At 37.2% G+C, this 17,487-nt stretch overlaps 5 protein-coding genes across 7 annotated transcripts in view; 4 read left to right on the forward strand and 1 right to left on the reverse strand.

The window, feature by feature from the left end:
* Positions 1 to 4,077: 4,077 nt before the first annotated feature.
* LOC18044359 (flavonol synthase/flavanone 3-hydroxylase) lies at positions 4,078 to 5,645 on the forward strand. The gene is made up of 4 exons (XM_006437773.2): positions 4,078 to 4,317; positions 4,400 to 4,650; positions 4,914 to 5,241; positions 5,324 to 5,645. Exons 1-4 carry the CDS (start codon positions 4,078 to 4,080, stop codon positions 5,558 to 5,560), a joined length of 1,056 nt encoding a protein of 351 aa, XP_006437836.1. The 3' UTR covers positions 5,561 to 5,645.
* A 1,652-nt stretch (positions 5,646 to 7,297) lies between these two features.
* LOC18044360 (UDP-glycosyltransferase 89A2) lies at positions 7,298 to 12,930 on the forward strand. 3 transcript variants are annotated; one of them, XM_006437774.2, is made up of 2 exons: positions 7,298 to 8,841; positions 12,856 to 12,930. In XM_006437774.2, exon 1 carries the CDS (start codon positions 7,426 to 7,428, stop codon positions 8,833 to 8,835), a length of 1,410 nt encoding a protein of 469 aa, XP_006437837.1. In that variant the 5' UTR covers positions 7,298 to 7,425; the 3' UTR covers positions 8,836 to 8,841; positions 12,856 to 12,930. The 3 variants fall into 3 exon arrangements, with proteins under 3 accessions (XP_006437837.1, XP_024041113.1, XP_024041112.1); XM_024185345.1 differs by having other exon boundaries at positions 12,841 to 12,861; XM_024185344.1 differs by lacking the exon at positions 12,856 to 12,930 and adding an exon at positions 10,369 to 10,384.
* LOC18044361 (UDP-glycosyltransferase 89A2) lies at positions 10,742 to 12,605 on the forward strand. The gene has a single exon (XM_024185343.1). It carries the CDS (start codon positions 11,109 to 11,111, stop codon positions 12,549 to 12,551), a length of 1,443 nt encoding a protein of 480 aa, XP_024041111.1. The 5' UTR covers positions 10,742 to 11,108; the 3' UTR covers positions 12,552 to 12,605.
* Positions 12,931 to 12,936: 6 nt separating the features above from the next.
* Positions 12,937 to 15,750, forward strand: LOC18044362 (cell division cycle 20.2, cofactor of APC complex). Its single transcript, XM_006437776.2, has 8 exons — positions 12,937 to 13,036; positions 13,192 to 13,290; positions 13,597 to 13,791; positions 13,937 to 14,206; positions 14,301 to 14,412; positions 14,529 to 14,845; positions 14,961 to 15,122; positions 15,201 to 15,750. The coding sequence occupies exons 1-8, from the start codon at positions 12,944 to 12,946 to the stop codon at positions 15,339 to 15,341; spliced, it is 1,389 nt and encodes a 462-aa protein (XP_006437839.1). The 5' UTR covers positions 12,937 to 12,943; the 3' UTR covers positions 15,342 to 15,750.
* Positions 15,751 to 16,094: 344 nt separating this feature from the next.
* LOC18044364 (putative pentatricopeptide repeat-containing protein At1g13630) overlaps positions 16,095 to 17,487 on the reverse strand; it is a 3,383-nt gene continuing 1,990 nt past the window's right edge. Inside the window, 1 exon segment of the mRNA XM_006437778.2 lies at positions 16,095 to 17,487. This exon segment is cut by the window's right edge and continues 149 nt beyond it. Coding sequence (XP_006437841.2) covers positions 16,520 to 17,487 — 968 coding nt within the window. The 3' untranslated portion in view covers positions 16,095 to 16,519.

Below are 17,487 nucleotides of genomic sequence, written 5' to 3' on the forward strand. Positions count from 1 at the left end.
TAATAGCACACAGGAGTTAAAGCTGAATTTGAACAAACTGTGTCCATCGTCGGCTACTGTTGTTGGGATGCAGTCGGTGATAGGTCTTGTATCATCTCAAGTCCTTGGCATTTGAGCTAAAGACTTTTTGGCGGTATTCGCTTGAAACCCCCCAAAATGACGTGTGATCGATCGATCGATTCTCGGAAATTAAGTACTAGCACGAGTGTACTACTCGTAATTCTCACCATATTTAAGTATTTTGCCACTGGGTTAATTTTATCCTGCACCCAAATGTTTTAATATTTTTTATCACACACCTATATATTTCGACAATACTCACTCCACACCCAATTTCGTTAATTTGACCGTTATGTTTAACGGAGCTATTTAAAATTTAAGTAAATATCCGAAATACCCCTTATCTTGAATTAGCAAAAAATAAAATGAGATAAAATATTAATTTAATAATTAATATTTACATTAAAAAATTTTATTTAAAGGTAATTAATAATAATTCCATCAATTAAATTATCAAATAAATTTAATTTATCATCATCAAATAATATTTAGGATATGAATTTCCAAATTTGCCATTTGACCGTTAGAATAAACGGTCAAAATAACGGATTTAGGTGTGAAGTGAGTATTGTTGAAATATTTGGAGACGCGGTGAAAAATGTTGAAATATTTGGGGGCAGGACAAAATTAACCCTTTGCCACTTGATAAAGTGCTTTAAAGACTATAGTATTGGTTCATACTACTGTTAACAGTCTGCTTATCAGTCGATACTTGCAGGAAGAAGGCCGTTATGATAAAAGAAAGGGGGAAGAAGACTGGATTAATAAATCATGAGGGAATTGATAACGCACGGAAGTGGGAAAAGTGGGAAGAAAAATTACAAGCACGTATAATTTTTGCAATGAACATACAAACATTTCTAGGACCGATTTATGGTTAAAATAAAGCTTCCATTAATTAATAATATTAGAATAGTGACAAAATTTATCAATTTGATTTGATGCTCATTTTGAGTTCGCGGTGTGGGCCTCCATTTTATGTAGTGGATTTTGGGCTGGGGAAAGCCCCTGTGGGTGGCCAGGGACTGTCAGCAACTGTGATGAGTACGCCACGATGGTAAAGAGAACAGAAGTATTGGCTAAAAAGTGTATGGGTAGGGAAGCCAAAATTTGGGTCCAGGTTTGGATATGGCAATGTTCGGACCCTGTCTCAAATATGGTTTTTGGACATCTAAGTTAGGCTTTTTAATTCGGGTTTTTGAAGCTTCAATTTTATATTTTATAATATTATATATGTATATTTTTTAATTTATTTCATAATTTTATAATTTTTAAATTTATTTTTAATGAAATTATACATGAATATGAACTTCAAATGTTTAAAATTTTAAATATGTGTAATAGATGGGTCAAATAAATATAATTATTTAAAATAATATATATTTTATAATTTTTTAATAAAATTCGGGTTTCGAGCCGGACTCCAGACTTATCAAGTAATGACTGAGATAAGCCAATCTATATCACCCGGATCTAGCCCGGATCCGTGCGTAGTGGGTATTTTTTACATCCCTAAATGTGTGAGACATGAAATGAACAAGATCCCTTTATGTTTCTTGCAATTTAAGTGCCATTAATTATAGAAATTTTAATATTTGAATCTGAAATGTTGTGAAATTTATTAATTGGACTAAAACGTTGGATCTTGACAAATTAATTAAGACATCATTGTTTAAGTACATAAAGAAGCTAATGAATAGATGAACTTGAGGGAAACATAAATTGACTACAAATAATTAATTTTCTCCCAGTTAAGAATTTGTTTGGTATTGAGATATTATAAATTTCAAGCCATAAGTGCTATGAAAAAAAATCTTTAATTGCAATATAAAAATATATTGTATTTAGTAAATATGATTTATAATTGATATATTTTTTTAATTAAACTAGTAAAAGTGTTATTATAACTTTTTTATCAAACAATTATTGGATAAATTTAAATTAGCTTAAGAGCCAATGCTGCAAGTATTCCCTTTTGTACGGCTACTCCACAATAGTACCAAACAAGCCTAGTTTTTTTTTTTTTGGTCAATGATATGCATATTACAGTATAAAAAAAATTGTTGGCATATATTATTTTAGAATTTATTCGAATTTACATCCTCATTAATATTACAAAGAAATTTATGCCATCCAATGAGAAAAATAGCTACTCCTACTCAATTATATAATTGAGGAAGTAGATTGTAATTTGTGGGCTTGGGCCGGGCTTTTCGAAGCTCAGGCCCACATCATTTAAACAAAGTACATGCCTTCAAAAAGCTCGCCCAAATTTGGGAGGGACGGGCTTGGGCTGGGCTGGACTCGGGCCAGACATGGACTTTTTAAATTAATTATAAATTTTTTTAATTAAGAAAAAAATATTTAAATTAAATATAATAATTTAATATATAATAAGAATAATAGTCTAATACATAAAATATTAATAATACAACCTAATAATATAACAAATACTAATATAAAAAATTAAACTAATTTAATATTTTAAGTTTTTTCTTTTTTATTTAAATTAAATTTATTTTTTATTCATAAAATTAAAAAGCTCGGGCCAAGTCTGGATTTTTTTGTTAAACCCTTATCAAGGCCAACACATGCGGGCTTTATATTTTTTGAGCCCATATCCAAGCCCACCTCATGAGGGCCCGCGTGCCTGGGCTTGGGCGGGCCGGACTTTTTCTCCACTCCTACCCTTAACATATACACTGATTCAAACACGTACCCTTAAAAAATAAATTTCTTAGGGAAGGATGGCCCATTAGCTTGAAAACCTTTTTCAAAGACACGAAATTTCAACAATAATTTTTAATTAGAGCATGCATAACACGTTGATTACGTAAGATATTAGTATCTTTTATATTTTTATCAGTACTCCAACTACTCCTCTTGACATCATCTGTTGAAATAATTTATAGTGTATTTCTGTTTTAATGGAAACCTTCTCCCAAAATTTTATTTGATAAAAGAAAATTAATAACAAGTGCGCAAGAAGCTTCTCCACTCTCTTTCTCTCTCGTCTTCAAAATAAAGGAAAATGCCAGCCATTGCTGATGTCAATGCTTGAAGAAATAAGCCAAGACTTTTCCTGCTAGAAATGAGGCCATTCAAAAAATTTTAACCCTTTAATTTATGTAACCCAATATTTAATTACAATAAAAAAATTTATCAAAATTATTTTTGATAAGTTTATTATGACATAGTCTTAATTTTTATTTTTATTTAATACTAAAATTATATTTATTCCACTCACATTAATCAAAGAGAAATCTATCTCTATCCAATTAAATTAGGAGAGAAAATGAGTCCAAGAATCGTTGGAAAATGATAGGAGTAGTTTATTATTATTATTTTTCTTTCTTTTAAGACTAATAAAGAATTTGCTAGAAGATGTGGATTGGAAAAGTTGCTTCACGTGTGAAGGTGATGCCATAGAGAATTAATAGAAGACTCCAATAATTGTCTTGACTTCTCAATTGGTTAACTAAAGCTCAAAGTTACCCAAAAAAGGAAAAAAAGAAAAGAAAAAAGCTCAAAGAAAACAATATAATGAGATGGATATAAGGGGAGAAGAAGAAGAATAGGAGGAAAGCGAGTTGGTGGATTGGTGCCTGGTTAAGTGTTAACCAAAGTTGAATGAAATTTCTGGGCGGCTGGGAGAATTTGGACGGGCTTAGCAATTTGGTGAATAAAATAACAATAAGTTTAGCAGATGAATACAGATTATTGGCCGTTGCATGAATGATGAATCCAAGGCCTCGCATTAAGAAATCAAGGAAGTTTTCAGTAAAAGGCTGGGTTTTTGTCTTGCGTAGCCGGAATGTAATATTTTATTGAGGCAGGCTGCCTGAATTGAACGACACAGGATTATTGACCTCATGCTTTTCATTCGCTCCATTTATCATATTTTATTGCAATCGGACTTCGCTGGAAATACCGTTACTATTTCTAAAGCTTGCTATAAATAAGCCCGTAGACACCATCCAGACCGCACACCACCACCTGAACTCCAATACGTGCAATATGGCTAAGTCCAGTACATCTCCTGCTCAAGAAGTGGAAACATTACCACCAAAGAAAGTCCAAGAAAAAGAAATACCACAAAAGATGATCTATAAAGGCAGTGATGCTGGCAGTCTTGATACTTGTCTGCCATTGATTGACATCCCAACAATTGATTTTGGCCTCCTGACATCGCCAGAATCCAGCGCACAAGAACTTGAGAAGCTTCGCTCAGTTCTCAGCTCCTGGGGCTGTTTCCAGGTCAGCTCTTTGCCTCTTAATTTTTTTGACAAAATTCTAATAAGAACTAGTTATACTCACTGCTTAAATTTTTGAGTTTCAGGCGATCAATCATGGAATAGAGCCTGCATTTCTGGACAAAGTGAAGGCAGTTGGCAGGCAGTTCTTTGCTCTTCCTGCGGAAGAGAAGAATAAATACGCCAGAGACATTGCTATTGGCTTTGAAGGGTATGCGAATCACATTATCAATGGGGAGGAGCAAGCATTCGATTGGATTGATCGGTTGTATCTCATAACTGGACCAGAAGATCGAAAACAACTCAAATTCTGGCCTGAAAACCCTGAATCTTTTAGGTGATTAATTATATATATTTTTTCCCTGAAGCCTTATAATTTATATGCACAAAATTAATGACAACGACAAAAGATCAAGTTTCAGGTTACGTTTGTTTCCCCTAGGTAGTAGCTTGCATCGGGAGCACAGTGGACTATTGTTTTGTACAATTGTTATGTGTTTAACGCCCATCATCAACTTTCTCTTAACAACTAGAATTTCAATTTTCATAGCACCACAATACCGAACAGAGTGCTAAACTTGTTTGGTGTTAATGATTCAGGAAAATTTTAGAGGAATATAACGCCAAGATGGTAAAGTTAAACGAATTCCTGCTCAAGGCCATAGCGCTGGCATTGAATTTGGAAGAGAACTGTTTTCTGGACATGTATGGAGAAGAAGCAACAATGATTGCGGTGTACAACTTGTACCCTCCATGTCCAAGGCCCGATCTAGCCATAGGTCTCAAGCCGCATGCAGATGGAACAGCGTTTACTTATCTCTTGCAAGATAAAGAAGTGGAAGGCCTCCAAGTCCTGAAAGACAATCAATGGTACAGAGTTCCAGTCATTCCGGAAGCTTTTGTTATTAATGTTGGAGATCAGATAGAGGTAACTGCTAATAATAGTTAATTTTCTAATACTCTTTCTGTAATTACTTTTTATGAAAGCATGACTTGAGATTATGTTGCAGATAATGAGCAATGGAATATTTAAAAGTCCAATACATAGGGTGGTTACCGATTCGGAAAGGGGAAGAATGTCTCTGGCCGTATTTTGTTTACCGAATCCGAATCAAGAGGTTGGACCGGTGAACGGAGTGGTGAATGAGGCCAGGCCGAGATTGTACAAGACGGTGAAAGATTATACTAGCATCTTTTATAGCTACTTTGAAAAAGGAACCAGACCAATTGAATCAGCAAAAATTTAGATTTCTTGTGGTTTATTACGAAGTTTCACCAGGATTGAGGGACTGAAAATATACTCTTACAGATAAATTTCCAGATTCATGGTTACAATGTCTCTTTCTTTTTTTTTTTCTTTTTTTTTTAATAGATTAATAATTTGCGTAATCAATCAATTACATTCTCCCAAATTTCCCCTTGTGATTGGGAGTTTACTGATGGAATAAGAGGTGCCAAGTAGAGAGGTTTCAAAGTAGCCAATAAAAGTGGTGTTCATCAAAGCATGAATCCCATTATCCCATAGCTAAACTGAATAGATTTCTTATTTTAATATATACATATGCAGTGTATCCAAAAAAATAAAAACTACTCCTCTCATCTTGGAAGTCAAAGTGAAAAAGGTAGTTGTTGAGATGTAAATTGTGATAATCATAGTCCTTTTTATTACGGATAATGCTAAGTTACATGCATGTACCTTATAACCTTCTCACATGAATAGTGTATGGATACTATGATTTTCTAGCAGATCAATCAATCATTAAGAAACAAAATCATTACATTTGAAACAAAATGTCACGCAAGTCAAGAAAGTTTATTTAAATTAGCATATAAATAACTTCACTTGTCTCAGACGTTACAACTGCTTATATTTTGTGACCCAATACTATAACAATGACAAAGAAACAACTCACATGGCTACTTATATTGAACAAGCCAATTTTTTCATATCATAAATTCTGAGACACACAACACAACATAACAAACAATTTCAAATAGTCATCAAAGATCACAACAACTTAGAAACAAGGTCCATTATATCAAAAGCATTTGCACTGTCCGTATCTTTTTAACTCCGGGTCCGGTCCGGCTTAAACCCGGTTCCCGGAATCCGAGTTTACAACCCGGATAACTGAATGAAAAAATAAAAATAAACCTGTTTTAAAGTCCTTTTTATTACGGGAGAATGCAATGCTTGTAAGTATACACTTCATAAAGAAGTTGTTGGAGTTCGAGTTCAAAAGTCCCCATTGTTATCCTCCTTAGTATTGGAAATTTCTTTGCAATTCACACACCATTGTTATCCTCCTTAGTATTGGAAATTTGTTTGCAATTCACACACAAACAAAAGTGGAAGAACTTCCTCTCTCCATGGTTAGTGTGAAGAGGAATTGGTCATTTCACCTTTCGCTTCTACCATAGAGCCTTAACAAACAATCAAATTATATTTTATGATCTAATCAAAGGTGTGAATCCGAAGTAATAAGATTTAATAATTAATCAACACGTGGCCCGAGTTTCAACATAAAGTGAGGTTTTCAATAGTATGAGTGTCCAAAATTTATAAAATCTAGATCTATTGTTCACAATATTATAAATGAATCTTTTTTACACATTATATTATAAGATTGTTAAGAGGTGCATTCGGACGAACAAACCTGTAGATTTTTTAAGATAAAAATCACTTAATTTTACATTACTTTAATTTTTGCAAGTTTTTTTTTTTTAATGTTTGATTGCTGATTCATCAAAGTCAATATGTTCTCTTATAACATTTCATTCTCTTCGTACAATTCCGCAAACAAACAGAAATATAGGTACTACACATTATTTTTTTTGAAAATTTGGATGTTTGCTTTGTTTTCGGTCAAGGAAGGGTATTTTGGTCTTTCCATTAGTCAACTAGGCGAGGGGTGAAAGTGAAATTACAGTCATACATTCTATCACACTAAAAATATGTGTAGTTGAGGGGAGGGAATAAAAAATAACCCCCTCAAACAATAGTGTGATTCTTCTTGCTATTGTCCTTTAAAACTAGAAAAAAGTGGACGACATTCTCAGAAGCATACGTCTCTTGCTCAATCACACACAACTCACAGAGACCAGTAAAGCTATGTCGAGCTCTAACACCAGAACCACTCATATTCTGATCTTCCCATACCCGGCACAAGGCCACATGCTTCCTCTTCTCGACTTAACCCACCAATTATCTCTAAAAGATCTCGATATCACCATCTTAGTCACCCCCAAAAACCTCCCGATTCTGTCTCCACTTCTCGACGCCCACCCAGCGATCAAAACCCTAGTCCTACCTTTCCCATCACACCCCTCAATCCCTCCAGGCATTGAAAATGTGAGAGAACTGGGCAACAGAGGAAACTATCCCATCATGACAGCTCTGGGGAAGCTCTACGACCCAATAATCGACTGGTTTCGTTCCCACGATAACCCTCCCGTTGCTATCCTCTCTGATTTCTTCCTCGGCTGGACTTTGAAGCTTGCCCACCAGCTTAACATTGTCAGAATTGCCTTTTTCTCATCCGCGTGGCTTTTGGCCTCGGTTGCTGATTACTGCTGGCATCATATTGGTGATGTCAAGTCATTAGATGTTGTTGAGTTTCCTGATTTGCCAAGATATCCTGTTTTCAAGAGACGCCATTTGCCTTCAATGGTTAGGTCTTATAAGGAATCGGATCCTGAGTCCGAGTTTGTCAAAGATGGCAACCTTGCAAATACTTCCAGTTGGGGGTGCGTTTCCAATAGTTTTGATGCTCTGGAAGGCGAGTATTCTGACTACCTGAAGAGAAAAATGGGTCATGATCGCGTCTTTGGTGTTGGCCCGCTCAGTTTAGTGGGTTTGGAGTCAAGCTGTGGAGGTGACCCGGGTTTGGGTCCGAATGACCACGTGACGAAGTGGCTGGACGGGTGCCCCCACGGGTCTGTGGTCTATGTCTGCTTTGGGAGCCAAAAGGCTCTGAAAAGAGATCAAATGGAGGCCTTGGCCTCAGGGCTTGAGAAAAGTGGGATCCGATTTTTGTGGGTTATTAAAACGGGGATGATCGGAAAAGGAGATGACGGGTACGGGTCACTGCCGGACGGGTTTGAGGAGCGGGTTGCGGGTAGGGGCCTCGTTTTGAAAGGGTGGGCACCGCAGGTGTCGATACTGAGTCACAAGGCAGTGGGTGGGTTCCTGAGTCATTGTGGGTGGAACTCGCTGCTGGAAGGGATAGTGGGTGGGGTCATGATATTGGCTTGGCCAATGGAGGCTGATCAATTTGTGAATGCTAAGCTGTTAGTGGAGGATTTGGGTGTGGCTGTTCAGGTTTGTGAGGGTGCTGACTCAGTGCCTGACTCGGACGAGTTGGGGAAGGTCATTGCCGAGTCACTAAGTCAACGAGACGAAGTGAAGGTTAGAGCCAAGGAGTTGAGAGATGATGCTGTGGCAGCTGTGAAGAGTGATGGAAGCTCCGCAAGGGATTTGGATAGGCTTGTCGAGGAATTGAGAAATCTTCATGCGAAATGAAATAAGGTGTCATTTTTACCCTTTAATTAATTTATTACAGTATTAATTTATATCTTAATACTGTATTAGGAAATTTATCACTGTTTCTCGATTATATGTATGTCGAAAATGCTCAGACTTTTTGCATTTAGGCCATGTTTGGCATGCCGCATTATACTGTATTAGCACTTTGCATTGTATTAAAGTATGACAGTACGATGTTTGTTTGGCACTTCTCTGGTATTGCATTAAGAAAAAAATTAATGCCGGAAACGCCGCATAACGGAAAAGTGAGACTCGGGTTTATATCGTATTAGCTTCTTCTTCTTCTTCTTCGTCTTCTCTATTTCTCTCTCTTTCCTTTTTCTTTTTTTTTTCCTTTTCCCCTCTTCTTCTTCTTCATCTTCTCTGTTTTTCTCTCTTTTTTCTTTGATTTTTTTCCTTTTCCCCTCTTCTTCTTCGTCATATCTGTTTCTATCTCTCATTTTTCTTTTATTTTTATTTTTTCCTTTTCCCCTCTTCTTTTTCTTCTTCTTCTCAGGTTCTTGTTTGTCATCTTCTCCGCCATTTCTTCATCATCTTCATATAACCACTAATAGCCGCCGCCGCTACATCCCTTAGTTCCTTTTCTATGTTTGATTCAGCGGGTTTGATTTTGTAGATTGGTTGAAGACGACAATGATGGATGAGATTTGTTTGAGATGAGATTGAATGCCTTCACAAAATTTTTATTTTACTGTGCTGTGGGAATTATTATTGGTAATTAAATTTTTTTAAGAATTTTGTTTATAAAAAGACAATTGTTTAGAAAAAGACAATTGTTGTACAACCCTTATTGATAATTAAATTTGAGTTTAGAAATTTGTTTTAAAAAAATAATAGTTGTCATCATTTCTAAATAAAATTTAACATACACTAAAAAAAATTGTTAAATTTCTAAAATTTAAGACCTCTATATTAGTATATTTTGTATTTTTTAAATATTAATAAACATTATTTTTTAAATATATAATTTAACTTAATCATAAAAAATTAATACAATACAGTACAACACCAAATATAATATAATTAAAAATTAATACGGTACAGTAACATCAAATGTTGTATAGTATTGTTATAATACAGTGTTAATGTAATAAAATATAACATAATACATATGTATTAAAATAATATAATACAATATAATATAATACAGTGTATTAAATGCACTCTTAATGTATCCACTAATAAAATATGGTGGGGCTAATACGCCAAATGTGGGTTTAGAGTAGTATTCTTCGGTCATTCCATGTCAATAAAGTTAAAAAACATGATTGTTTTAGAAAATTCAAATTCAAATGGTTCAAAATTAAATGAATATTGCCAGGTAAAAAAAATTACGAGCATTAAAAACTTGAAATTTTGCTGCTTCGTCATCGGCTATTTATTATTAGTATTGCAAACTAGTACATTACAAAAGTAAAGTAAAAGAATTAAGGCCATTGAATTAGGGGGGTCAAATATATCATGAAATGTTTTTATGTGAATCGCTTAATTTTTGTGAGTGGGCATCAGGGCATAAAGCGACACGTGCAACACGAGACTGGTGAAATAGCTATAAGCGAGGGAAGGCCATTAATTAATCTCCCTGTCTTGACTTGACAAACGCGAGAGTGAGTTTCATCCTACAGCCAATCAATAAGACTAATTAATGGCCTTATTGACCAAATTGACGTTGTCGTCGTCGTCGTTTGATCAAATCTTCAGAAACAGTGCAAAACTTTCGTGGCTTTCCCCTTGTCGATTTTCTTCACAAGCCACCCCAAATCAATGAAAAACAGCAAAGAGAGGAGATTCCAAGCGTTACTACTAATTTATAGATCAATTAGATTAAAAGGTGACTGTATCGATTATCCCAGTGAGTTATTCTCGTCTTCCTAGAGTTGCTCGCGAGTTAGATTTCTCTACATTTTGTTTGGAGCAAATTACTTATCATATTTAAATTAGCTTACGTTCGTTAGGCTAATCAAAGTTGAACCCGATGGATTAGTGATGGTAACGTCGACGTGATGGCGAAGAAAATTTAGGTTGCTAGGGGTGGATTTGTAATGTTGTGAGATAATTAGGAAAAAGCATATACATATCTCTGTCTACGTAATTAGGTAAAAGATTGTTTCTGCGTTCCGTCATTCTAAGCTTTATCATTTAATCGAGGAGAGTCTAAATTGAAAGAAAGTACACAAGAGTTACGTGCTTGACGTGTTCATTCATCGAGTGTCTGTCTCTGTATCAAAAAGCAGAGAAAGCTGTAAGCCATGTCCAGCTGCTCCAACAGCAGAGCCACCCACGTTCTCGTATTTCCATACCCAGCACAAGGCCACATGCTTCCTCTTCTCGACCTAACCCACCAATTGTCTCTCAAAAACCTCGACATCACCATCTTAATCACCCCCAAAAACCTCCCGATCGTGTCCTCGCTTCTCGACGCTCGCCCAGCAATCCAAACCCTAGTCCTGCCATTTCCATCACACCCATCAGTCCCTGCGGGCGTCGAAAATGTTAAGGAATTGGGAAACAGAGGTAACCTGCCCATCATGTCAGCCCTCGGGAAGCTGTATGATCCCATAATCCAGTGGTTTCATTCCCACGCTAACCCTCCTGTTGCCATCGTCTCTGACTTCTTCCTCGGCTGGACTTTGAATCTCGCCCGTGAGCTTAACATTGTCAGAATTACGTTTTTCTCGTCCGGGTCGTTTCTGGCCTCCGTTAGCGATTATTGCTGGAACCACACGGGTGTTGTGAAGCCATTGGATGTTGTTGAGTTTCGTGATTTGCCAAGATCTCCTGTTTTCAAAGAAGAGCATTTGCCTACGGTGTTCAGGATTTATATGGTCTCCGACTCTGATCCTGAGTTTGAGTTTGTCAAGGACGGCATGGTTGCAAATACTTTGAGTTGGGGTTGGGGTTGCGTTTTCAATAGCTTTGATGATTTGGAATCCGAGTATTTGGATTACTTGAAGAGGAAAATGGGTCACGACCGTGTTTTCGGCGTTGGCCCCCTTAGTTTGCTCGGTCCGGAGTCGACTCGGGGTGGTGACTCTGGTTTGGATCCGAATGACAACGTGTCAAAGTGGCTGGACGGGTGCCCGGATGGCTCCGTCGTCTATGCCTGCTTTGGGAGTCAAAAGGTTTTGAGTAAAGAACAGATGGAGGCATTAGCTTTAGGGCTTGAAAAAAGTGGGATCCGATTTTTGTGGGTGGTTAAAACGAGCGTGATCCATGCGGAGGGTAATGGGTACGGGCTGATTCCCTATGGGTTTGAGGAGCGGGTGGCGGGTAGGGGCCTGGTTCTAAAAGGTTGGGTCCCGCAAGTGTCAATACTGAGTCACAAAGCAGTGGGTGGATTCGTGAGTCATTGTGGGTGGAACTCAATGCTTGAAGGGATAGTGAGTGGGGTCACCATATTGGGTTGGCCAATGGAGGCCGATCAATTCGTGAATGCAAGGCTTTTGGTGGACGATTTGCGGGTAGCTGTTCTGGTCTGTGAGGGCGGAGACTCGGTGCCTGACTCGGACGAGTTGGGAAAGGTCATTGGTGAGTCACTAAGTCAATGCGGAGAAACGAAGATTAAAGCCAGAGAGTTGAGAGACAAGGCTTTGGCCGCTGTGAAGAGCGGTGGGAGCTCCACGAGGGATTTGGAGACGCTCGTGCAGGAATTGAGAAAACTTCGATTTGATACAAGTTGTATTAAATCGTGAGTTTTAATAAATACAGTAATTTATTTCCCGAATAAACAATGAAAATTAACACAAAACCACGTTTATATTATATGTACATTCACAAATCTGTTAAATGGTCTGCCTACTTCGTGATAGTTGAATTTTTGTTATTGGTGACAAAATTTTTGAAGTGTGTATGGTTTGGATAAATAGTACGAATAATTAATTTGGAGTAAATATTCCAAACCCGAACTTAGCCTATACCGGGGTCAATTTCGAATGCTAACCCGACCCGACTTATTTGGCGGCTATAAATCCTAACGGTCAGGTCTTTTGGCGGTAGATACCAAATCCTTCGCTGAACTCGATCCTTCACTCGTGACTCGTAACCAAAATAAGGAAACTTGACATTTGGATTGTCAGTTATCTCCATGGATCATCAAAGCAGACTGAGTAGACTACTTGAAACTGACTGGTACTCGCCAAGGAGATTACTAGGCAGCCCCACTGATTTCGATTTTCAGGTACCGAGGAAAAAAGAAAAAAAAAAAACTTTTCTTGATTTTTCAAGTACCTTTTCTTTTGTTTTCTTGTTGGCGTTTTGAATTTGTTTAATTATCTGTTTCGTTAATTTTCTCCCTATTTTCTTGTTGTTTGGCCTTCTGGGTACTTGTTAAAGGGAGATCGGTTTATACCCAACAGAAGTTTGATGAATCTTGATCAAGCTCACGGTTTGTTGACCAACACAACCAAAGAATTTCGGAATCCCAATTTCAATGTAAGTTCATTCTTTATTTTTATTTGTTTTCAAATTCTTTTATGGTTTCTTTCTTGGGAATTCTTTAAACGGGTGCCCAATGTTTCTTTAAAAATTTGTCTTGAAATTCGTATATGGATCAAGTTGTGTATTTTGACCAAGATTTCTGGGGTCGATTTCATATATTGTAGTTTAGTTCTTGTGTTGATCTTACTGTGTGATGTTACCTAATTTGGTTTTGGATTAACATTTTTCCCCTTCTTAAATGGGGGCATGATTAATGGAGTATAATTAGGTTAACGGGTCCTGTCTTTTTCCTTGAAATAGGACGCATACAGACAGAAAGTGGCAGAGAATTTGAATTTGGATTCAGAAGGGAAACCATTTAGGATGCTAGTTTTTAGGGCAAGCCCAAAATCAAGAAGAAAGTCATATCGTCTCATTGATGAATTGAGAAGGGAGGATGCAGAGGCATTGAGAAACAGTACCGAGCAAATCCAATGTCGTCGTCAATTGCCCAAGGTACTCATCTATTTCAATGATATCAGTTGCTAACTAGGAAAGGAGTCGAACAACTATCTGATGCAGTTGGGATCATCTGCTTTCCACTCACCAGCCTGAACTTCATGGTAGTAACTGACTGTACTTTGATTAATGGCGTGTGCAGAAAGAAGCTAGGATTCTGGACGCACCAAATCTTAGGAATGACTATTATTCAAACATGATGGATTGGGGAAGAAACAACATTCTTGCTATTGCTTTGGGTTTAGAACTGTATCTTTGGAAACAGGAGAATGGGGAAGTACAAAAGTTGTTAAAAGTTACTGGGGAGGATGATTTCCCTACAAGTATATCATGGTCACAGGATGCCAAAACTTTGGCTGTTGGATATATGGCCTCCAAACTTCAACTCTGGGATGCTGAGACTTCAAAACTTGTAAATATCTACGCTCCATTCTTTGCCTTTCATGATTGCTTACTTGTTCTGGACTCCGAATGAGTTGATTGTAAGCATTACTTTTCACATGCAGATTAGAAACCTAGAGGGTCATGATAAAAGAGTAGCAACTGCATCATGGAACCACTGGAACGGTCACATTTTAACATCAGGGAGCCAAGACAAGTCCATCATTAACCACGATAGTACTTGAATTTCATCATCTCTGTCTTGGGAACCTAAACCACGTTCCTTTATTTTAGTTATTCTAGTTATGAATCATTCTTATATTTACCTTGCCTGTTGTTCCGTGGCTTTGCAGTCAGAGTATCAAACAATGTGACTTCTCGCATAAATGCACACACCGCAGAAGTGTGTGGACTGAAATGGTCTAATGAAGGCAATCTACTGGCCAGCGGTGGTGATGATAATCTTGTACACGTATGGGATCATTCTAAAATGAGCTCATCCAAATGTTTGCACCGATTCAGAGACCACCGTGCTGCAGTCAAGGCCCTTGCCTGGTGCCCTTATCAGTTTAATGTTCTTGCTTCTGGAGGAGGCACACAAGATGGGTGTATTAAAATATGGAATGTACAAAAAGGTACATGCATACGCAGCGTAGATACAAAAGCACAGGCAAGTAAAATTGTTCACTTCTCTTAGAAACATTAATATTTTGTAAACTACCCATATACGCCATTTCAACGTTTGGATTTCACTTTGCTTATGGTAATTTGACGTGCTTGTGCAGATTTGTGGACTAGAGTGGAACAGGCATCACAAAGAAATATTGAGCGGCCATGGCTTCAGTTCAAGCGGGGATGGACAAAAATTATGCTTGTGGAAATACCCTCACATGACCAAATGGGGAGAATTACAGCATCAAACCTCCAGAATTCTCGAGCTTTCCCAGGTTTGACAACCCAAAAACTTAGTTTATAATTCAGAGCACTTTGTTCTTCAAATAAACTAATCTTTATTGTTTTTGCAGAGCCCTGATGGCCTAACTGTGGTATCAGCTGCTGCGGATGAGACTCTTCGGTTCTGGGAGGCTTTTGGCCCATCTGGCAGTGGAGATTTTGTTTCACATCTTGATGGTCTTTTGTCTCTAAAGGTGTCTCCCATAAGATGATGAGAAATGGAAGGCTGGTTTTGTCACAAGCTCTATCCTTCCTTTTTCATTAATTATTCACCTGGGTGAGTGTACAGTCAACACCCTTGTTACGGTGTACAAAAGTTACGGTTGCAAAAAATACTAGGGAAGAAAAGAATTACTCCTATTCTGTTCATTGTGAAAAACAAAATACTAATCCTGATATTGGCTTGGCCTATGGAGGTTGATTGGCTTGTGAATTCAAGGTTGTTGGTGAAGGATACAGCAGTGGCGTCAAGGTTGTAGGCGAGAACAGCAACTGTACATGGCTGACAGTGTTTAATTTCATAATAGCTTTCGGAGCAACATTGATGTGTCTTTTATCCCTGCAAGAAACATTTTACAACCATCAAAATATTTCCAGAAAATAGTTACCCCAAGAAGAAATCCCCACAACCATTTTATCAATTATAGAGTTGTTGCTAACAATTGACGTACATTTCTCTGCATTCGCTTTTTGCTATAAAAAGAACTTGAAAAATCCAAGTGAGAAAGCAGCACCAGGAGGCAGGGACTGTAGCAGCATTTCAGTCAACTGGGGGTTGTAAAAATTCACCTGATTTCTTCTCTTTCCTTTTCCCTTTTTTTTACCAAAATGAGAAAAAATATTTGAGTAGTCATCACAGACGCTCACCTTACTGAACTTGACAAGATCCGAGCATGTTTAAAGTTAACTGATAAAATTCAAAAAATCTTGAGAATCCCTTGATCGTATTCGTCATGTGCTGAAATTTCATTAAAGCGGCATGGTCTTGACTATTGAGATGTAGTATCCACATTTTAGTTACGCATCCACACTTTAAACATGTGATAATGCAGTATCCACTGAATGAAGTATAATGTATTTATGCAGGCGGATACAATCAAAAGAGCTAAGGAAAGGGGAAAGATACAAAATGTAGAAAACATTTCAGAGTTTTCTACCAATAATACGAAATATTAAGCTAGTTTACTCTCAATATTGTCACCTATAGACGAGTATTTACAAATATCAAGTTTTAAAAAAGAAAACATCTGATACGTTTCACGGACATCAATTTGAATTATTATGCAGTTGGAAATGATCATTAGCAATGTAGAAACAGGGTACCTCACGTGGTAAATTTTCATATCAACCAATGGACAGCTCTTTCGAAAGATGAGATGGAGGAGAATCATCAGTTTATCAAGAATTTATCAGGAAGGAGGCCAGATTTAATCATCACAGCAGCCAGTTCAAAAACTGAACCAAGATCTCCACCTTGATGAAAGGCAATAAGCATCACTTCACAAATTTCTTGATCAGGAGGAAAGCCATTAGACAACATCATACAGAAAAAAGATTTTGCTTCAGTAATCAAACACCTTTTGCACAATCTATTAATTACAGAACTATAATCTCTTATTGAAATTTCAAATCCCTTCTCCACCATTTGACAGAAGAATGTCATTGCTTTATGCACATCACCCTTGGCACAATGGGCTTTGATTATTGTTGTATATGCAACTTTTGTCAAACTGATATTGTGTTCCTGAAGGGAAACCAGCAGACAATCCGCATTCTTTAAGTCACCATTCACACAGAGGCCATCAATGAGAATATTATATGTAGCTGACGTTGGCTCCAGATTATGCAGCCACATCTGGTTGAGTAACTGAAAGGCTTTTCTTAGGTCTTTACATTTGCAGAAACTCCGAATGATGGTATTATATGTGATTTGGTCAGGGGTTACACCTATAACATACATATCCTCAAGTAATTGAACAGCTTCTTGTAGCTTCCACTGTTTGCAAAGTCCTTTGATAACCACAGTGTATGTGACATGAGTCGGGCCTATAGCTTTTGTCTCCATCTCTTGCAGCAAAGCAAGCAGGCGTTGTATGTTGCCTTCTTCACAGTATGCATTCATAAAAGTTGTATAAGTTACAGCACTTGGTTCCAATCCATGCAACTTGATGGTGTCTAATAACCTTCTAGCATCTGCTACCTTTCCATTTTTACAGAACCCGTAAATAAGAGAATTGAAAGTCACTATACTAGGAGAAATCCTTTTCTCAATTAACTGTCTGTATAACTGTACAGCCTCCCCAATATTACCAAGTTTTACGTACCCATCAATCATAATATTATACAATACAACATCCT

Source organism: Citrus clementina, unplaced genomic scaffold (genome assembly GCF_000493195.1).
Source record: "Citrus clementina cultivar Clemenules unplaced genomic scaffold, Citrus_clementina_v1.0 scaffold_4, whole genome shotgun sequence".
In the NCBI taxonomy this organism is placed as follows: domain Eukaryota; kingdom Viridiplantae; phylum Streptophyta; class Magnoliopsida; order Sapindales; family Rutaceae; genus Citrus; species Citrus x clementina.